Here is a 19,841-nt window from a genome sequence, read left to right on the forward strand (position 1 = left end):
ACGCTGCCCTGCGCTTTTTTCACTTTATGCCAGAGTGTTCGCAACCACTTTTCACCTCACAATATCCTACAATCACCTCAATGCCCTCATCTATGGGACACAGGTTTCTACACCACCACCTGGTTCCGTGAGATACACTAGCGCGCTCTCTTTTGCCTTCCAGCACCTCCCGAAATGCCTACGCCAACGCCGCTCACGTTGCTGGTCCTCGCGTTGACCTGCCTGATCAACGTACATGCTCTTTACAGCAAGTCATCTCCTGTGCTTCAAGTCACAGCAAAGACATACGACTCTCTGATTGCACAATCCAACCATACCTCTGTACGAATCCCCCGCCCTTGCCTCCCATTCCACTGGCCGAAGCTCAGCTGATTGACCCTCATTGTCAGATTGTCGAGTTCTACGCCCCATGGTGTGGCCATTGCCAAAACCTCAAACCTGCATACGAGAAGGCGGCAAAGAACCTAGCTGGCCTAGCCAAGGTCGCGGCCGTCGACTGCGATGATGATGCCAACAAGCCTTTCTGTGGTCAGATGGGTATTCAAGGCTTTCCAACGCTAAAGCTCGTCAGACCGGGTTCAAAGCCAGGTCGTCCTATTGTCGAGGACTATATGGGTCCCAGGTCTACAAAGGGCATTGTGGATGCGGTCAAGGACAAAATTCCAAATCATGTCAAAAGACTGTCGGGTGACACGTTGGACAAGTGGTTGAACGCCGAAGATGTTCCGGCAAAAGCTCTTGTATTCACGGATAAAGGTACAACCAGTCCCTTGGTCAAGAGTTTGGCCATCGATTTCCTCGGCAGCATCGCCTTCGCCCAGGTCCGGGACAAGGCTACCGCTGAGAAGTATGGCGTCGTCGAATTTCCTGCGATTCGACTGATCCCTTCCCATGGCGCGACTCCTGTTCCGTACGACGGCGAGATCAATAGAGACTCTCTGGTAAACTTTTTCAGCCAGGTTGCTCCGCCAAACCCCGACCCAGCACCGAAGAACACAAAGCCAGCAAAGTCCACAGGCAAAAAGTCCAAGACATCATCATCAGCTTCGGCCGCATTCTCCAGAGCGTCAGCAGCCCATAAATCCTCCGACTTCGAAGAGCATCTCAAGGGCTCTAGCACCATCGTACTTGACGATGACACTCCTACCGAGTCCCCTCTACCGATTGTCGAAGTGGACGAAAAGCCAATGATTGTTCCAGAGGCCATCACGCCGATTCCCACACTCTCAACCGAGGCAGAGGTAGAGGCTGCTTGTATGATGCCAAGAAGCGGCAACTGCATACTGGTGCTCCTCGCCGATCCGCAAGATCCGCCGTCTGAACCAGCAACATCGGCATTGGCGGCATTTGCGGAAATCAATCACAAGCACAACATGCGCAAGGCCAGTATGATACCCACTTATGCTGTACCTGCTGAAAACCAAGCTGCAACCCTGATCAGAAATGGCCTGGGCCTCGGACAAGAGGGGCAGATCGAAATCATTGCAATGAACATGAAGAGAGGTTGGTGGCGACGATACTCGAGTAATTCTTATGACGTCCTTGACTTGGAAAACTTCGTGGATGCCATCAAACTCGGTGAAGGTTCCAGGTCAGCCTTGCCCGATGGCTTTGGAGCATCGACAGAGAACTTTTCGGATCCTGAACCCCCAGAGACGATGAAGGCCACTGAGCCTATCGAGACAGCCGATGATAGTGAAGATCTTGCCGACCCTGAGCCAGAACAGAGTCCAGAGCCCGAGGCCACTAACACTGTTATCAGTGCTGCTGCCCCAGAACCTGAGCCCGAAGAGAGCCTGAGCGCAGAGCATGATGAGCTCTGATGGTGAAACCAAAAAGACTTTCACTTTTCTGGCATATCTCAGGTTAACTACGCTCAAGTTGTGCGTCATGGATTCTCTGAATCGCACGTCCTAGTGAATCTCATCGAGCTGCTAAATCACAAATGTTGTCCTTCGACATCGCTCTCTTCTCTCATTGTTCTCTTACCTCGATCTCTTCCCAAGTTTCTCCTCCATTCTCTCATCTTTCACTTACCATTCTCTTCAAATACTCACTCTTTCGAAATGGGTTTGAATGACATTCATTCTTCCCTTCAACGTCCAAGCGTGCCCTAGGCTCCTACTGCCATCTGCCCTGCTGCTGCCGCAAGTCGCTCCTCACAACTTCCCTTCGACTTCTGGTATGATTCATTGCGAGTTCTGGCTTTGAATTATGGGCTCTAGTCATTCTCTTGCCCTCGATATATGGGATGTTACCATCTTGCCGCACCACCAGCTGACGCTTTACCTCAGGGAATGGAGACCTACTCGCAGCCTGCAAGCACAGCCATGCAGTCACCGACACAGTCCCCGCAGAATCGTGGTGCAAGGGTCGGAACAGATGTCCATCCCGAGCAAAGACACGTTCTTGAAGTCGGAATCATCCGAGAAGAGGTCGATCAAGCCAAAACAATTGCCGGGATGACTGACACATCGTCGGCCCCAGATCGAGATGATTTAGCAGTCCCCGACCTTGTCGCCACCATCACCGAACAGCCCCGGATCACTAAGCCCCAGATTGAGACGATGGAAACAACTTATAAGAACTCCCGCGCTGCGATCAGAAAGGATCTTCAGTCTGGTTACTTCGAGATCCCACCATTCGCATCCACCCAGAACATCGACGACCCTATACAGGAACCCGTGAGGTACCAGTTCCCTCCAGCTCTAATGCCATCCGGGTCCCGATCGCAGCACCGGCGACGGTTTGATCGATCAGCCCTTCTCCCTGATAGCAATCTTCCCTTCTGTACACAGGTTATGGAGCACGTGAAAGACTGGGCGGAATGGGGAACAAGAATTCGAGACGAACAGAGACGGAAGGAAGTCCTCGATCATGTTTTTGATGTTTTATCAAAAGCCTGGTACGAGGCATTGCGTTTGGGCTACAATCCTGGTACCACCTCCACAAAGGGCGGAGCACCTCAAGTTTCCAGCAAGCGCTCTGTACAGCATGAAGACGAAATCCCCGCTAGATTGCCGCGCGGAAAACCTCGCTCAAAAAGAGATATAAGTCCGACCAAAATGCCCGTCTTGGTTGCGAGCCACAGACACGGTCCAGCTTGGGCAGTCACAGCTGGTGAACTCGAAGAAGTTGGTATTTCTGAAAGTAAGCTACGAAGACGGGCAGCTGCAAAAGACTCTTTGGGAGCTGTCGAGGAACTTCTGGGCAAAGTCCTCGAGGACTATGGGGGGGAAATCCAGCCCAAGGATTGGGACCACATCATGGATGTGACGCGACTAAACCCTATGGGACGAGATCTCATGGTTTATTGCCTGTACGAGGTGCTAAAGAGCCGCGATAACCTCAAGCTGCTTCAGAAATACTACAATCACTTCAACACTGTCAGGCAGAAGGGAAACACCAAACGACGTATCGACGAAGAGCAAGAACGTCATGATCTATTTGTGGCTCTGGCGTTGGAACTTGACGAGGAAAACCCTTCGCCAGGAGATTCGACCGCGTTTGATTCTTCGACCAGTTGTGAAGGATCAGCGGATGGTGTGCCTGCGACAACCAAGGATGAAAGCCTAGTGAGGCGACTCGAGGTACTTATTCGCCTGATCGGGGGGGTTCTTGATGCGACTGATGTTTCTTCCATCGCCTCCAGTTTCGAGTACTCTGGGGTTTCTCGGGACGATCTTTTCACAGAAGCCTCGCCTGTGGGTACGTCGAGAGGTTTCGGCCAGTGCAAGCACATTTTGTGGGATATGCAGCCAAACGTGCAAGAGTGGCTCAGATTGTCCAAGATCGCGGAGCTGGCTATTGAGCAAGATGGAAACGTTGATCTGCGTGCACAGATCCGGAACCTGGAGCTGAAGATACTGGACCAAAAAGAGACACTTATGAGCCGCGCCCCTTTTTCGACGGCCAAGCAAATTGCCAGCACAAGAAGTGATGATAGGAGCAACGCCCGCACCGAGCACTTTTCTGACGCTACTAGCACCTCTGCTACATTTAGGGTTGGTTCACCAACGGCGGAAGATGTGAGTCGAGTGTCGTCCGACAACGCCGCAAAGCACCGTCTCGATATCACCGATGAAGAGACTGCATTACCACCCACGAAGAAGCCAAAGACGGACCAGGGGAGAGGAGTTGTGGACCACCCTATTCCCATGGTGGATGAGGAGCAGATGAATCGCAACAGTCATAAAGCCGCTACACCAAATAACAAGGACGGGGCGCGCATTTCTTGTGGCAGCCCTTCTGAGATAGCAAGCAGAGAAGCACGTCATGACGGCCGAGTCAGGCTTCACATCCCGCGACATTTCAGACCAGACGATTTCACGACCAAGAGAGTCTTCTGTCACCCAAAAGGATTCAGATTCCGCTTCACAGCCGAATCGACCTTGTCTCAGCGAAGGTCGTTTAAAGAAGCACTGGAGATGTACATAGAGTCTTCAGTTGAGAATCGCAAGGAGTACGTCTTTGGCCGGTATGAGGTTGTTGCCGATCCAAACGATCCTGGAAGGACACCGGTTGTCCATGGTGTCTGGGATCTGAAGAATGGAAGCGAGCCGGAGGGATTCGAATGGTTCTACCAGGGTGACGGCACATATCCTGTCACGGAGAAGGAGATATCTCCACTTCGAGATCCAAAAGACAAGGAAGATCTGCCTGCCCCGGCGCCACAAAACAAGAAGCCCGTCGTGATTTTGAAGTTGAAGAATCGCATGCAACGAAAAGTCTCCGACTCGCCAGCCGGCGCTGCCACTGGCACGGACACCAGCTCAGTCATCAAACCCACGACTATGGCAGGTGCACGAGACAAGAACAAGAAACAAAAGACAGACAAGCAGAGACGAGTGCGCTTTACCGTGGGGCCGCCAGCTGTTGCGTACGCCAATTCCCAGCAGTCGACCTCGGACCGACCGAAAAGAAGGGCCGTCTCAAAGAAGTCGTCCAAGTGACGATGATTACCTCCCTTCAGACTGATGCCGTGCTGTGTCATTTCGTGCAGAATGTGCTCAACGGATGGACGATGATGATGATGATGATGATGGATGATTTGTGTCTGCTGCTGAATTGGTGGTGGTGGTTCGCCATCGACGACCCACTCACTTACTTCATCATGGTCGAAGGGTGTCATGTCATGTCATGTCAGCGACACTCATCCTGGTGGCAAATCGAAAGAAAAGCTTTCAGGCTGCTCGGCCGCCTTTGCCGCCCATTTTGTTCGTGGAACACACACAATCCACCTCTTTTTTGACTTTTCTCACACGCGGGGCTTGCTTATTTTTTTATGAAGATGGAGAAAGGTGACAAGGGGAGGCGGGTTGGGTACTGGGACTGGGACTGGGACCTGGTTCTGCTTCTGGTTCTGGTATACCGTGCAAGTCACAATTTTGCACACACGACATTGGGAGATATGATGATGATGATGATGCATATTGATTGACGTGGCACTTGCTTGGGACGAGACTGAGACCGGACGAGCCTTGGGTTTCTTGTTTTTTTTTTTGGCTTGGTTGCTGTGATGTCGCCGTCTTCTTCATCATGAGATCAGTCGACGTCGAAAGGGAATCTAAGCTCCGTAGCTAGCTAGCTAGTTACGATACGATGCAATTTTCTCCATTCCCTCTCTCTACTGGGTACATACTAGGTGAACCCCCCCTCTTTTTTTTTTCTCCAGGTTCTATGCAACGCGGAGATAGCATCTCGAGAGAGAGAATAAAATATCTGGACCGCAAGGAACTATCTCGTCTCGTGCCGTCTCGTGCCGTCTCGTGCCCTGCAGTCGTGGTGTAGATAGATACAATGCTACTGGACTGGCTAGGTGATGTAAGTGTGTAAAGCACCGGGGGATTAGGGATTGGGGACTGGGGGTTTGATTACAAAAAAGATGAACAAGAGGCAAGAGTCAAGAATTAAAAGTCAAGCATGGTGATAATGTTTGCGACAAAGGTTGACACTTGAGTCTCGAGTCTCGAGTTCGACCTGACCTCGCAGTTTGGTGTTACTTTAGCCTTGCGTTCAATCAATGGCCTTGTTCTTGAAGAAGATGCTCCTGTCCGGATCCTGGTCCCGGTCATAGTCCTAGTCTTGAACCCTTGTCAACGCGCCCATACATGACGAGCGAGGTAGATCTCTCCAGCACAAAAGCAAGGTCGACGTGAGAGGAGGAAAATCAATCATGCTTTTCTCCTTCTCTCCTTATCCTTGTCCCTTGTCTTTCCTGTCTTCTTCTTCCCTCCTCCGCTCCCCTCTATCCGGCCTCCTTTCTTGTCTTTCCGCCTCTTCTCCCTGTTGTGATCACCACCTCGAGCGGCGGCGTCTTCGTCTCCTTCTCCACCATCACCTTCCGAGTCGTCAATCTTCCGCTTTTTCACTTTTCCACCGGCACTTTTGATGCTCACGACGGTGCTGTTGCCGGCTTCGCGGACCTGTCGTTCGGCTTGCTCCCAGGCCCGGTCGTCTGCGGCGTTGGTGGTGGAGATTTCGTACCTGGATCGATCGAAAGTCTTATTAGTTCAGAGTGTACATCTCTCTCGTGTCTCGTCATCGGTTGCCTTGACATTGGGTTTCAGGAAGGGACTGCGTAGGGGGAAAATGGGAAAGAAAAAGCTCATGAGGATTGGGTAGATAGGGGATGGGATTGAGTTGCGGTGTGTATGCGGCAAGATACTGAAAGGGACTCACTTGTCAAGCGGCAACGCATCGATCATTGCCCTCTGTTTCTCTCGCATTTCTGGGTCGACTTCTTCCTCATCTTCTTCCCCACCGTCATCACCATTCGCAGGGCCCAGAGGTGCAATGTGTACCCTGCCACCGCTGGGGTTCGAGTTGATTGCCGCCTCGCTATTCGTTTCGATCTCTTTCTTGCTCAAGCTCGCCTCCACCTCGCGGCTCAAAACTGCCCTCAATGCCGTGCTGATCTTCCTGACCACCTTCACAAACATGGCTAACAGCTGGTTGCTCGGCAAGTTCAGCTCCTTTTCCACGTCACTGAGGTCCTTCCTCTGCAACCCGATTGCAAGTAGTATACTCTGCTGCACTCCAGACAGACTGACGTTGCAAGGTGGGAGCTTGAGGCGGCCAGTAAAATAGAGGTAAGCGAGGGCAGGTAGCAGGTCGAGGATGACATGGTAATCAAGCAGGTTGTTGGCGTATGACTCAAGACGGGCAAGATCAAAAGGCGAGAAATGGGCGTCAAGATCGGCTTTGGTGAGAGGTTTCACATTCGTCGAGGATGACTCGTCAGGGCCAGATCTGGTGGCTCGCGAGGCGGACTCCGAAATAGACAGTCCTTGGACCGAAGGAAAGGTGCGGAATTGATAGGACAGCAGAGTAAGGAACCGTTTGTGGAAATCTTGCGCATAAGCCGCCAGCCACGAGTTATCTGTGGTTGTGCTTGTCGAAAGAGGCCGGAGCATAACGCAGGAATGCTCGCCCGTCAATTCGTTAGGCGTTTGCCGCAGATACACGGGTGCGAAGGAATGTCTCTTCCAGAATTTATGGAGTGGCTGTGTCAAGCCAAACGAGACACCGAGATAGTCTAAGCGGTCGGGTCGTCGTTCGGAGAGCTTGCTGAAAAGTGGCGGCATTTCGTGTATATCGCGTACTTTGATATTGTCATCGAGCAGATTGGATTCTTCGAGTTCGGCGTCCGTGACGCGCGGCATGTGCTCTGCATCCTCTATTGTGGTCTCGTCCGTCTCAGACAAAGAGGTGAACTTGCCCTCGTAAAAGTCCCTCAGGAGCTCCAGTGCCCGTGACCCATACCCCATATTCAGGTAATCCGGGTTCGTAGCAATTCTAACAACGCGGCTACCGGACAGTCCGGCAAATTCCGAGTCCTGGAATTGTTGACTGACCAGCCAGGGAATCAAGTCACCCCCTGCCCTCTGACCACGGGACAAGCTGCTCAGAACCGACTTTTTGCTGATCCGACCCTCGAGAGCGACTTGGATGACACACAAAGGCTCCGGTAGTTTGTTTGCGTTCTCAGATATCGGGGGGATCAGTACAAAGAGTTGATGTGCTGGGGCGTCAGACATGAGTTGAAGATCATTGGGAGAATTCTTGTAATGCGACGCAACATAAAGCGCCATCATTTGTTGCAGGAACTTTTCGGAGACAGGATGAAAGGAGAAAAGCGTGTCACGGTTGACATGGACCAATTCACATGTTGATGGATGAGGCGTTCCTTGGGTATTCATCTTCGACTTAGGCAACGTGGCGTCGAGACATAATAGCCGATTCAGCCATTTCTCAACATCATCTCCGGGAGCGTAACGGATAGGTTCTGCCAGCGTGATCTCTCTCAAACTTCTTCCGCCGGTGTAGACTTTGGCGCCATCCCTGGCTGCCTTGCCTGTCGCCTTGTCTGCAACCTCGACGTCGTCTCCATTAGTGCTAGGTCCACCCCTAGACTGCTCTCGTAGTTGTTGGATGAGTTTCAGCGACAGCGAACGGCCAGTTCCCTCGTAGCCATTGATGGTGGATGCCATGAAGACAAGATAAGGCCCCATCAATTTCCGTACCAGCGGCAAAGGAATTGCTGCTGCTTCATCGATGACCACCAGTTCTGCTTGACCGAGGACATGGGCATCTTGAGGTTGAATATACTGGATGGTTTGGCGATGTTGCCGGTGGACGTTGATCCGTACGATGGCTTTGTTGTAATCCGGATTTGTTGATTGCAAAATCGTATAATCGACATGATCCATATATTCTAGGGCGTCGAAGCCTTTGATGACAAATTCAAACAATGTCTTCAAATTTTCAGGACTTGGTGAGGTGATGAAGATGTTGCTGTAGCCATGAGCTATTGCAGCAGCAACGGCCACTCCAAGAGCTGCTGATTTCCCTCGGCCTCGAGCCGCAGTAAGTGTGACAGTACTCCGGAGGGTCTTCTCTGATATCGCATCGACAAAGGTAAGAAGAGCCTTCGCTTGATCGACAGTTTTGGCAAGAGTAATCAGAGGTCCGACTGGTCTGCTGTCCGCCAAACTGTCTTTGATTTCCTTCAACTCCTTCTGATTCGGCAGCACACGTTCAGCCTCGCTACTCGGTGGGGGCAAAGGTTGGACATTCTTTCCTCCGGATATGGGCAGAACATTGAGCTCGTCATCCACCACCAAGCAAGACTCGCAATTTCCCAAAGAGAGAATGAACCTCTCATTGAATCTGGCCACCACATCATCATGGGCTTCTGTCCGATATCTCGAATGTACATCCATAGACATTGTGTATAGCTGCTTCAGACTTTTCATTCCTTTCAGCAGGAGGAGAACCAATCCGCCGCCTTCAACCGTTTCCACAGTTCTGGCGAGGAGATTCGGTGTTATGGCCTCGAAATCCTGAAGAATACACATGCCATATGTGTTACCAAGGATCTTGTCCGTCTCTTTGTAGTAGACATATCGGATATTGTGCAACGTGACGAACAGCTCGAAAGGATCTTCAGTGTCCGGGTCTCGAATGCCTCGTTTGATTTCCTTCCTGATTTTTGCTTCGCGCTTTTTTCGGTGGGACGTGAAACCTAGGAGGTCTTTTTTATAAGCCCACAAGACAGATCTATTCTGCTTGATATCGACCGAGGACATGATATAGTGCAGGTGGACAATAACATCTTTTGCTCGGTCGCCCACCACGACGATGAAACTGCGCTTCTTTTCCTGAATGCCATTGCGGATCAGCGCTGGGATGCGGGAGTCGATGGCTTTTCGAGGCATCTTGGATCTCTCCCGGCCCCCCTCCGCTCGAAGCTTTGATGTAGGGAGAGTGAATTCTCAACTAGACACCGTCAGTCCTAGGGATTTGTCTAGTAAGAAAAAGTTCAGAAACATCTCCAAAAATTTCGCCGCAGTTTCCTATCGGAGACAATGTGGGGTGGCCACCTGTGGCTACCTGTAGCACCTTGTGGGCTCGTGGGGTCCAATAATTTAGGCGCAAGGGGGCGAGGCTATCCTCAATCCTCGACAGCCTTGCGACCCAAGCACCAAGACCCAAGACACCCAAGACACCCAAGACACCGGACACCCTAGCCTCGTCTCGAGTTTAACACCCTGAACACAGCCCGATCGCCATTACCTCGTACTGTTTTGCGCATCAGAAATCGCTGCAACCGCGCAATAGTCAATGATCCTCATTCATTAGAGCGCGCTGTGTTCGTGATGTCGCGCGCTAGAGGAATATTGTCCATGCGATATAGTCTCTCTACACAGATCTATTTGGGTCTCTTGCTTTGACATTTCGGTTAGGCGCAAGGGGCGCGGTCGGTCATCATGGCGACAAAACTCGATATTCTGTGCTTCTGGTGAGCATCTGTCGCTTGGTACACTGGCAGATACTGACTGCGATAGCCTATCATTGCTGTTGGCAGCATTCCTAGCACACCTTGTCCCGCTTTCGACTGCTTTCGACCGACCCGTTCACACTGTGATCCTTGCGCTTACGGCTTGTTCGTTCGCTTTACCGAGTGCCAGTCGGGCAGTACCTCAGTTGTTCCCGTCTCCAGATGCAAAGCAAAAACAAGGCCAATATACGGCGGTGCCTTTGGAAGAGCTTGGGGAGGAAGCCAACGGAAGGCTGGAATACCTGGAAACAACTTCCGCGCGACACAAACACACTGGCAAGGTTCGCGTATCGGTACTAGCCCTAGCAGTTGCTGCCCTGTCCTTGCGCATAGAGGTCTATCGGCGCATTTCACTGGCTACGGAGTGCACCATCGCCAGTGTCGAAGTGTTTCTGCCATTCTTAGTGGCAGTGTATGATTGTATTAGGTGTCAGCGTCCAATCGACTTGCAGGATGAGGAAAACCCCGACAGTTCGGTTTACGAGTCCTGGTCTGCAGCTGCTAGGACCTACATCCTGAGGCCGCGAACTCGGTATCTTCTATCAATGTTGATGGTATCCTACGGATGTTACCTCACTCACGGCCTATGGACTTCAACAAACTCGACCTATATCTGTCCCCTTGCCCTCGGCGATTCGAAGACGATCCCGCTAATGCAAGTCTCCGCCCTGGTGCTGGACCTTTGCCTTGTCGTCATTGCCTACGAGACTATCCCAAAATCTGATGGCAGGGGTCTTTCAGGACGACGATGCGTAGTCCTCTGGAGCTCAACCATGATTGCCACGTCTGTCGTCTGGTCGATTGCGGCTATATGTGTGTACATTTTCAAACCAGAGTACCGACGTTGGCTGTTGTTTGTATTTCCACCGCTGGATGTAGGCACAATCTTTGCCATGGGATATCACGTTCTTCTTTTCTGCCTTTTGTGTATATCTCTTCTACACAGTGTAAGTTGGAGTGGACTCATTCGCAGAAGCTATACTGACATTCGGCAGATTATGACTTACGGCGCATTAGACATGACAACGTATCTGACCGCTTCCATCACTATGATACCCGCTCTGGAGTTTATTTGGTCACACAGGAATCCTTTTCCTCAAATACCGTTTACGGCGACGACGGTATCCTTTTTCTTAGTATTTATTGGACAATGGGCGTATCGTTGGATACAGCAGGAACTGGGCATCAGAGACGTGATGCGACCGTCGCGACAACTTCTCCTACTTGTTGTCCTCTGCGGTGCCATCTTTCCCGCCTGGCTGAAGAAAGATTACGTCCACTTTCACCCCATTGATATGCTCATGTATGACGCCACGCTTCATCATAATAAGTATCTGGAATCCGTGGGAAGCACTTCGTCCCTCGCGGAGGCCGTGGCAGGATATAAACAGAGATACAACCGAAACCCTCCTCCAGGCTTCGACACTTGGTTCGAGTATGCGAAAAACAGGTCTGTGCTGATCGTAGACGAATACGACCAGATCTATCATGATTTGCTGCCTTTTCGCGCGATCCTGCCGGTTGATCTGCGAAGCCAGACGTGGAAGATGGTATCCAACCCATGGAATGAGATTTCCGGGATCACCATCCGTGACGGAGAGGCAAAGGTCCAAGAGAACGTATTGCCAACCCATCGATGGATGCTGGAGGGTGTCGCCGTTCTCATTAACAGCTTCGCACGGTATCTGCCTGACATGGATTTGGCGTTCAACTTGAATGATGAATCTAGGGTCGCCGTGCCATATGAGCAGCTCAGGTATTTCCAAGAACAAGGCCGAGCACAGGATAAGAGCGGTAACTCAAGTTGGTCAGCCGATCGCGCGTCAGGCTGGCTGCCAGTGCCCGAAAAGGAATATACGGAGACGATATTTCGGGACAACTCGTGGCGCAACAGCTTCCATTCCTTCGGCTCAGTAAGCTGCCCTCCTTCCTCGCTTGCACGGGCGTCGCCGCACCTTGCATCCCAGTCTCACCTTTGTGGGAGCTGCGTGACTCCACATTCTCTGGGTCAGTTCGTGGGCAATTGGTCCGATGCCGCAGATGTATGCCATCAGCCAGATCTGGCCCGACTTCACGGCTTCTACCTCTCCCCTGCAGCATTCAAGACGAGCTACCAGCTCATGCCGGTCTTCTCTCAATCCAAGCCGCACGGCTACAGCGACATCCTATACCCTTCAGCCTGGAACTACATGGACAAAGCCATCTATGCGCCCAGCGAACCCAAAGGGACACCTGGAGAAGAAGGCTATCACCCGGGGTTTCCAGACCCGCCGTTCGGGGAGAAAGAAAACGTTCTGTTCTGGCGTGGCGCCACCTCTGAGGGCGTCTCCTCCAACAGCGGCGCCTGGCGAGGAATGACCCGCCAACGCTTTGTGCACATGGCCAACAATCTGACCAACCATCCGCACGATGCCGCGACCGTCCTCCTTCCCAGCCCGGCAGACCATTCCAAATACCAGTATCAGACGATCCGAGGAGGCGACGTGAAGAAGCTGGGCCTGAAAACCGACATTGCCATTGTGGATTTCATCGCCCGGTGCGGCGGCAAAGACTGCACGGACCAGGAGCGAGAATTCAACCTCGTGAGACCCACGGATTTCCAAGCGCACTGGCGGTATCGGTTCCTGTTCGACCTCGACGGTGCGGGCTTCAGCGGCCGGTTCCTGCCCTTTCTCCACTCGCGCTCCCTGCCCTTCAAGACGGCGCTGTTCCGCGAATGGTACGACTCGCGCCTCACGGCCTGGCTGCACTTTGTGCCGCAGGACCTCCGCCTGCACGGCGTGTGGAGCACGCTGGCGTACTTTGGGGGTGTCAACGGGACCATGTTCGGCCACAAGATCTGGTGGAAACCGCACGTCAAAGAGGCCGAGATGATCGCCGAGGCGGGCCGCGAGTGGGCGAGCAAAGTGCTCCGCAAGGAGGACATGGAGGCTTACTTTTTCCGCCTGTTGCTCGAGTGGGCGCGCCTGACTGACGATAACCGGGACGAATTGGGCTTTGTGGTTTGAGCCTGCGGACTTCAGCTCCCAGCCCTCATCCTTTTTTTGGGGAGTGGGGGGCCCTTTGGCTTTTTGGCCTCTGGACCTTTGTGCGTGCTTGCGACAGGTATCGTCGTTGCTCTCTTTTTTCTGAACATGAAAAGGAGAGGAGAAAGAAGAGAAGAGAGGGGAAGAAAAGAGAAGAAGAATGATAGCTAATAATCATTAAAATAATCATTAAAAAAGCTAGCTCGTCACTCGGCTTCTTCTCTTTCTTTTTGTGCCATCCCTCCCCCGTCAAAGGATGATCTGTTTACACGGTTCTTATACAAGGATCTCGGGGAATAAGTCGTTCAGTAGCCCTTCTATTTCGGCGGCGTCGGAGGCGTGCATGTCAATGTCCATATCCATACCCATATCCAAGTCCATGCTCATGGCCATGTCGAAGTTCATGTCCGCTGGTACGGGCCCAGGTAGCATCGAGGTCGGGACACCATGTGCGAATTGCGCTGATGGAGGTGCTGCTAGAGGTGGAGGCAGAGCTCCCTCCCATTGCCACTGCTGCGGCTGCGGCTGCGGCTGCGGCTGCGGCTGCGGCTGCGTCTGCGTCTGTCTCTGCGGTCGTGGATCGTTATACCCAAAGTCAACGTCATAGTCACAATCGAAGAGATTGTCACTGTCGAGGAGGCCGTCGAACCACCCCGCCGTAGCGAGATCCATCACAGGTAGTGGCGCAAGAGGTTGAGTGCCCTGCACGTGAGGGTGAGAGGTGGGCATTCCCTCGGCGTTTGGCATGATGGTTACCGGTGTCGTTGTGGCTGCCGTCGTTGTCGCTTTCGCTTCAAGAATCTGCTCCGCCATTTCCCGCGGCGTCACGCCCTGGATCTTCTTAAACACGCGCTGTAAGTGCCACTTACTCAGGCCGACCTGCGCGGACAGCTGGGCGAGGCTCAGGGGTTGGGCCTTTTCAAGCGCCGCTTGGCGCACGAGGTGTACCGCACGCTGGATTTTGGCGTGGATGTCCTCGTTCTCGTTCTCGTTCTCGTCGTCGTGGCCGTCTACTGCCGCGTGGCTATGTTGTTCCCGTTCTTGTTCCTGGCCTTGCTGATTCGGCGCAGGTAACAAGACGGGGGAGATGGTCCTCGGACCAGAGAGGGATTCCGCTGCCGACGATGAATTTGGAGTCTCTTCGGACCGAGGAGACGGCGCTGACGACGGCACTGAAGATGACGACGTCGACACCACCTCACCACCACCACCACCAAACACAGCCGCCTTTGCCCGATTCGGCTTGCACCGCTTACAAGCCCGGAACCCATCCCGTTCCGCCTGTGCGGCCAGGTCGAAGAACCGGACGTTTGCCCGTCGAGCCAGCCGCGCGGGGCAGTCTGGGCGACAGTAGATCTTTGTGGTGACGACGGCGTAGACGAACGCGTCGGTGGCGTGGGTATCTCGTGCCACCAGGGCGCGCCAGCGCGAGGGTTCGCTTCTGTATGTATCGAGAGGACAGGCGGATGGGAAAGAAGAGGAGGAGGATGATGATGATGATGACGGATCCTGACTCTGTACGTCGCAAGGGCTGGGGAAGGTGTTTGCCGTGTTGTCAGATCGTCGTCGTCGTCGCTTGTTGGAATCTTGGTGGTGCTGGATAGGAAGAGGAACGGAGGACGTCGCCCCCATTGACATTGACATTGTCATTGATAAAGGATCATACATGGACTGAAAACTCGACTCGTCGTCATAAGGGTATGAGAATGGGAAATTCATCGTGGCGCGAGTAGTGGCGGCGAGCATGGCTGTGGTGGCGATCTCTCTCGATCCCTGTATCGTGTACCAGCGTACACTGTCTTTCTTTATTCCCCGTCCCTGGTTCTGGCTCTGGTTGACTCGCAATGTGTCGACCCTCCAGATTCTGCTGTCGTGTAATCGAGAAGAACGGCCTGTGTAGGTACAGTGGCAGAGAGTAGGTGGTAGACATCAGATATAGCGAAAAACAAGTGGAGGAACTCCGAGGACCGGGGATGCTGCTGTCAGTTCTGATTGGTCATTTCAAAAGCAATGCGCAGATCAAAACGCTTGACTCACATGTCGACCGAAGAGCCTCCGCGGAGTAAAAGACGCGCTTATATCAGGCACGACATCCATGTCAGTATGAATTTATGTTCATGTATGTATATATTAGCGGATAATCCAACGATAGTTTGCTCGAGCAATCCCTCTCAACCAGATTCTATGTCTCTTCGGTAATGATTTCCAAACATCCTCGGCCATCTGCTTGCGCTATGCCGCCATGTACTTTCTCCCAAAGAAATATGCCAATGAAATACTTCCTCCTTTCACCTCTTCTCGACTGCAATGCCCTTGCTGCCTCCTTCATCTTCTACTGCTGGCTTTACTTCTCCGGCTCCTTCGGCTCTCCACCGAGATCTGACTGACGCTGTCCTCCGGCATCACCTCCCGATCCGTCACATCCAACTTGGCCAACTCCTTCTGTTTGGACACCATGCTCGCCGTCTCCGTCTTATCGTCCTCATCGGTCATCTCACCTCCATCGCGCATGGGTTTGAGCTTGCCTATAATCGTCCTTGGCCCATTCGGTCCAAAGTTCGACCTCGCAGAAACAAAGCTTTTTCCGGTATCGGAACCTGTCCATGTCGCCGCGCGAGAAGGCGGAAGGGGATATTCGGCAGGGTCTCTGCGACTGTGCTTTGAACTGATTCGACTAGCAGGCTTTATCGTCACCTGCGAGTCGTGATTCGAGACATAGCTAGCCGCCTTGGATCCTGCTTTGGACTGATGCGCAGACGCATGACTGCCCGCCTTGGAGGCTGCGTGGGACTCATGGGCCGAGGCATGGCTCGCTGCTTTTGAACCTGCCTTGGACTCGTGCATCGAGATATGACTAGGCGCTTTGGATCCGGCATGAGACTCGTGAACTGATACGTGACTTGGTGCTTTGGATCCTGAATGCGACTGGTGCACCGAGACATGACTTGGGGCTCTGGATCCTGCATGGGAGTGGTGCGCAGAGACGTGACTTGCTACCTTTGATTCCGTATGCGTGTGGTGCGAAGACACACGGCTCGAAGAACGATGAACAGTCTCCGACACATGCAACACCGTCTGTGCTTCTTCGTCCTCGGCCGCATTATCTTCAAACTCATCGCGTCGACTCCTTCTCGATCTGTTGCTGTGTCGGGACTGCGATCTTGACCTCGGCTGATCTGCCGACGACCGACCACTGAGACTCCTACCAAGGCGACTTAAACTGCTCGCGCGGGATCTCGAGCGTCCGCCACCACCAGACGCACCCGAAACTTTCGATTTCACCGTCAGTGCAGTCGGAGCACGGTAGCTTGTCGGTGGCGGTGCATTCATGCTCTTTTTCGACTGCCGCGATGCTTTCGAGGCGTGCGTCGCTGCGTCGAAATCGCGAGGGACAACCCCAAGGCCAACCCCAGAATCCATGCTCACTCGCCTCGTCGCTGAAGCAGGGCGGATCGTGGACGCCTCATCGGCAAAGGTGTGAACTGTCGGCGCCGGCTGGTCGTGATCATACATGGTGATGAGCTTTTGCTCGCTGGGGTCCTGGGGTGTGTAAGTGTATGCTGAAGGAGCTGGCTCAATGGCTCGATAGCCAAATTCAGGAACTCCGGGATACTCGGATGGAACAGTTGAGTATTCCGCGCGCATTACGTTGACGGGCTCGGTGGCACTGCGGCCGACGACGGAAGGGCGAGGAGGAGGAGGCACAAACTTGTGCTCCTCTGTATCGTCACGGGTGTTTTCCTTGGATCGGTTGCTGAAGGCGTAGTGGAGGGCGGCGCCAGCCGCGACACCGAGGAGGGTACCAACAATGGCTTCACCTGCTCCGCTCCCACCACCCGTGGAGTTACCTGTAGATGGCGGGGCTGGAGAGCTGAGATTCGGTGCCATGCTATTGACGAGGCCGCGGGCCACATTCGCAGCGTTGCGAGCTTCGTTGATCAAGGAACCAAGAACATCCCCAGAAGGCTTTGGCTTGGGTTGAGTATTTTCAGGGGGTACACTTGCTGGAACCGAGACATGCGACGGAGCCTGCGAGGCAACCTGAGATGGTGCTCTAACACTCTTCGCAGCGGAAACAACGCTTTTTGGAGGTTCCACGACAGAAGGGGCTCTCACAGTCGCAGTACGATGGGACACCATAGTTCTCGTGTCGGCATTTTCCTTGTTGGCATCGTCGCCAAAGGCAGGTCTATAAACTGCCTCGATGGAATTCCCATCAAAGTCGATCACTGCGGCCGAGTAGTATCCCGCAGCATCCCGCTGGCATGGCTCTCCGTGTATCTTCCCACCAGCCTTCAGAGCAGCAAGGAAGAAATCCTGCACCTGTGCCCGAGAAGCCGCAGGGAAAGCCACGTGCGCGGCCCCCGCGGGGACACCGGGGATTTCTTGTGTGATCCAGAAGTCGGGGGGAGTATTGGGTGGAGACGCGGGGCCAAAGCCGATGGTTTGCTCTTGTCGGCCACGGAAGACGTAGTTGAGCGGTTGGAGGGCGGAAAGGAAGAACGAAGTAGATGTCGGAAGGTGGCTGACGGTGAGGGTAATAGAGGAAGGCATGGAATCGTCGAGGAACTGAGTGAGGTGGTCCCAGATGCGAGAAAACGCTCAGGAAGCAGGTAGGTGGTGGTTGATATTATACAAGATCCCTCTGCTTCTTATTGCTGGCTGGAGCAGAAGTCGTTCAGGGTCTGTATGATTTCCGACGAAGGAGGACTGGTTGGTCCTTGCAGCCTGTTTGTCTGGGGCGGTGATGGGTTCTGGAGCCCTGGGCGAGACCGTATACTCGCAGTCTGGATTCACCGATCTTCCACGGACTGTGTCACCGTAATGAGGATTCCCTTAGACAGGAACTTGAGGGAAATAAAGGGTAGTTTTTGAACCTGAACGACCCAAGGTCAAAGATTTTGGTAGGTTCAGCAACTGACACAGATACTGTCCTCTATATAAAATCCTTAGTAACGAGGTGAGGAGTTGGAAGGGAAAAAAAATCAGCAATCAGCAACGAGCAGCCAACATGACTGGTACCAACCGGCGGTTTATTCGCTACAAGTCTTGTGATGATCAACCATCCATCGGAAAACAGTTTCTCCTCGTCCACCAAACCATAGACATGGGTTTCACGCGACCCGACAGCGGGATCTGAGGGCTGCCGATGGATGGGGTACCTGCGCCTTGCTTCCTGTAGGCGCCTGATCTTTTCCTACCAAATCCCTAGGCCCATCTGACATGGAAGACGAGACGAGGGGGGGCTGGGAAATACAATGCGTGATGCACGCTGGGTGAGGCGAGAGGAGGCTCCAGATATCACTGGTGGCGAACGAATCGAGAAAGGTGGGATGGCGATGAAACGGTCTGGTGCCGGGGGAAATGCCACGTCAAAGAGGCTTGATGTTGGCTTGGGAGGCGGATGGCAGCCTGTGGGTCGAATGAAAGGAATCGTTCGGGAGAGAGGTGATGGAAACGGAAATGGGGAGTATTTGTCGAGGCTTGATTGGGAGCGTAGGGCATATTGAGGGAATCGGGGAACTGCGCACCGGCATGAGTGGTTGAGATGGAGGAAGAACGGCGCCAACTGGCTGTGTTTCGGCCCGTTGCGATTTCGGTCGGGCGTCAATGCATCCAAGTCACGAGTAAGTGACTTGGTGCCTCAGTTGGGTCTCAGTCAACTGCTTCCTCTCTAACTCAACACCCACCACCACTCCCCGCTCTTGCCCTCCCTCGACTTCGCCTCTACGACCCTCCCTCGACAAAGAGTGTGACACGACCTACATACATTCCCACCATGTAGTTACCATGTACTAAAAGCTCAACATCTCTGTCTGCCTTGGGTTGCTGAGCATCAGTCTTGGACGTTATGACAAACAAGTGATTGGCCCCAGTTGATTTTGCACCAGGTGGTCAAATCAAGAATCAAAGAACTTGTCACTTATAGAGAATCGACTCGAGATTCCATGCAGAAGCGTCACAGACAACAATTCTACTGCGCCTGCCCATTTCTCTCGTCAGGAAGACAGGCTTAGAGAATCTAGGATGACTCGGAGGTGTCGTGGGCGAACCCAGAGATGCCAGACTTCAATGACCACCAACACCAGTTTGTAAGAAGAGGGGGGTTTGGAGACCTCCGTGCAAAGGCATCTTTTGGAGAACACCATTGGAGACTAGAGAATAAGATCGTGGACTTGTGCAAGGTGGCGGTATATATTCAGGCCCAGCTGACTGCTGGGAAAGTGGCAGCATTCAAGTAGATGCCGCTCGCCGCTATTCGGCGGACATGTAGAGATGCCCGCATTATTATCAAACAAGATTCGCCGAGACTGGCGCCTCTCCTCCAAACCTTTGTTCATCACACATTGTTTTGATGACTTGTGGATAGCAGTGTAGGGCAGGTTGACATGCGCCTACGGGTATCTCAGACGGAGAAAAGAAATCTCGCCTTGAGGTTTTGTTGAACCATGTTATGTCTTGTTGTGAAAACA

At 53.0% G+C, this 19,841-nt stretch overlaps 6 protein-coding genes across 6 annotated transcripts; 3 read left to right on the forward strand and 3 right to left on the reverse strand.

The window, feature by feature from the left end:
* Positions 1-174: 174 nt before the first annotated feature.
* On the forward strand, positions 175-1,823 carry Z517_03163 (protein disulfide-isomerase domain; the record flags this gene model as incomplete). The annotated part of the gene is made up of 2 exons (XM_013432271.1): positions 175-321; positions 390-1,823. 2 exons carry the CDS (start codon positions 175-177, stop codon positions 1,821-1,823), a joined length of 1,581 nt encoding a protein of 526 aa, XP_013287725.1.
* Positions 1,824-2,330: 507 nt separating this feature from the next.
* Positions 2,331-4,952, forward strand: Z517_03164 (uncharacterized protein; the record flags this gene model as incomplete). Its single annotated transcript, XM_013432272.1, has 1 exon — positions 2,331-4,952. The coding sequence occupies one exon, from the start codon at positions 2,331-2,333 to the stop codon at positions 4,950-4,952; it is 2,622 nt and encodes an 873-aa protein (XP_013287726.1).
* Positions 4,953-6,173: 1,221 nt separating this feature from the next.
* Positions 6,174-9,719, reverse strand: Z517_03165 (uncharacterized protein; the record flags this gene model as incomplete). The annotated part of the gene is made up of 2 exons (XM_013432273.1): positions 6,174-6,486; positions 6,682-9,719. The coding sequence occupies 2 exons, from the start codon at positions 9,717-9,719 to the stop codon at positions 6,174-6,176; spliced, it is 3,351 nt and encodes a 1,116-aa protein (XP_013287727.1).
* A 552-nt stretch (positions 9,720-10,271) lies between these two features.
* Positions 10,272-13,350, forward strand: Z517_03166 (uncharacterized protein; the record flags this gene model as incomplete). Its single annotated transcript, XM_013432274.1, has 3 exons — positions 10,272-10,303; positions 10,350-11,289; positions 11,338-13,350. The coding sequence occupies 3 exons, from the start codon at positions 10,272-10,274 to the stop codon at positions 13,348-13,350; spliced, it is 2,985 nt and encodes a 994-aa protein (XP_013287728.1).
* A 294-nt stretch (positions 13,351-13,644) lies between these two features.
* On the reverse strand, positions 13,645-15,114 carry Z517_03167 (uncharacterized protein; the record flags this gene model as incomplete). The annotated part of the gene is made up of 1 exon (XM_013432275.1): positions 13,645-15,114. The coding sequence occupies one exon, from the start codon at positions 15,112-15,114 to the stop codon at positions 13,645-13,647; it is 1,470 nt and encodes a 489-aa protein (XP_013287729.1).
* Positions 15,115-15,693: 579 nt separating this feature from the next.
* Positions 15,694-17,922, reverse strand: Z517_03168 (uncharacterized protein; the record flags this gene model as incomplete). Its single annotated transcript, XM_013432276.1, has 1 exon — positions 15,694-17,922. The coding sequence occupies one exon, from the start codon at positions 17,920-17,922 to the stop codon at positions 15,694-15,696; it is 2,229 nt and encodes a 742-aa protein (XP_013287730.1).
* Between the last annotated feature and the right edge of the window lie 1,919 nt (positions 17,923-19,841).

This window comes from Fonsecaea pedrosoi, assembly GCF_000835455.1.
Source record: "Fonsecaea pedrosoi CBS 271.37 unplaced genomic scaffold supercont1.2, whole genome shotgun sequence".
Lineage (NCBI taxonomy): Eukaryota > Fungi > Ascomycota > Eurotiomycetes > Chaetothyriales > Herpotrichiellaceae > Fonsecaea > Fonsecaea pedrosoi.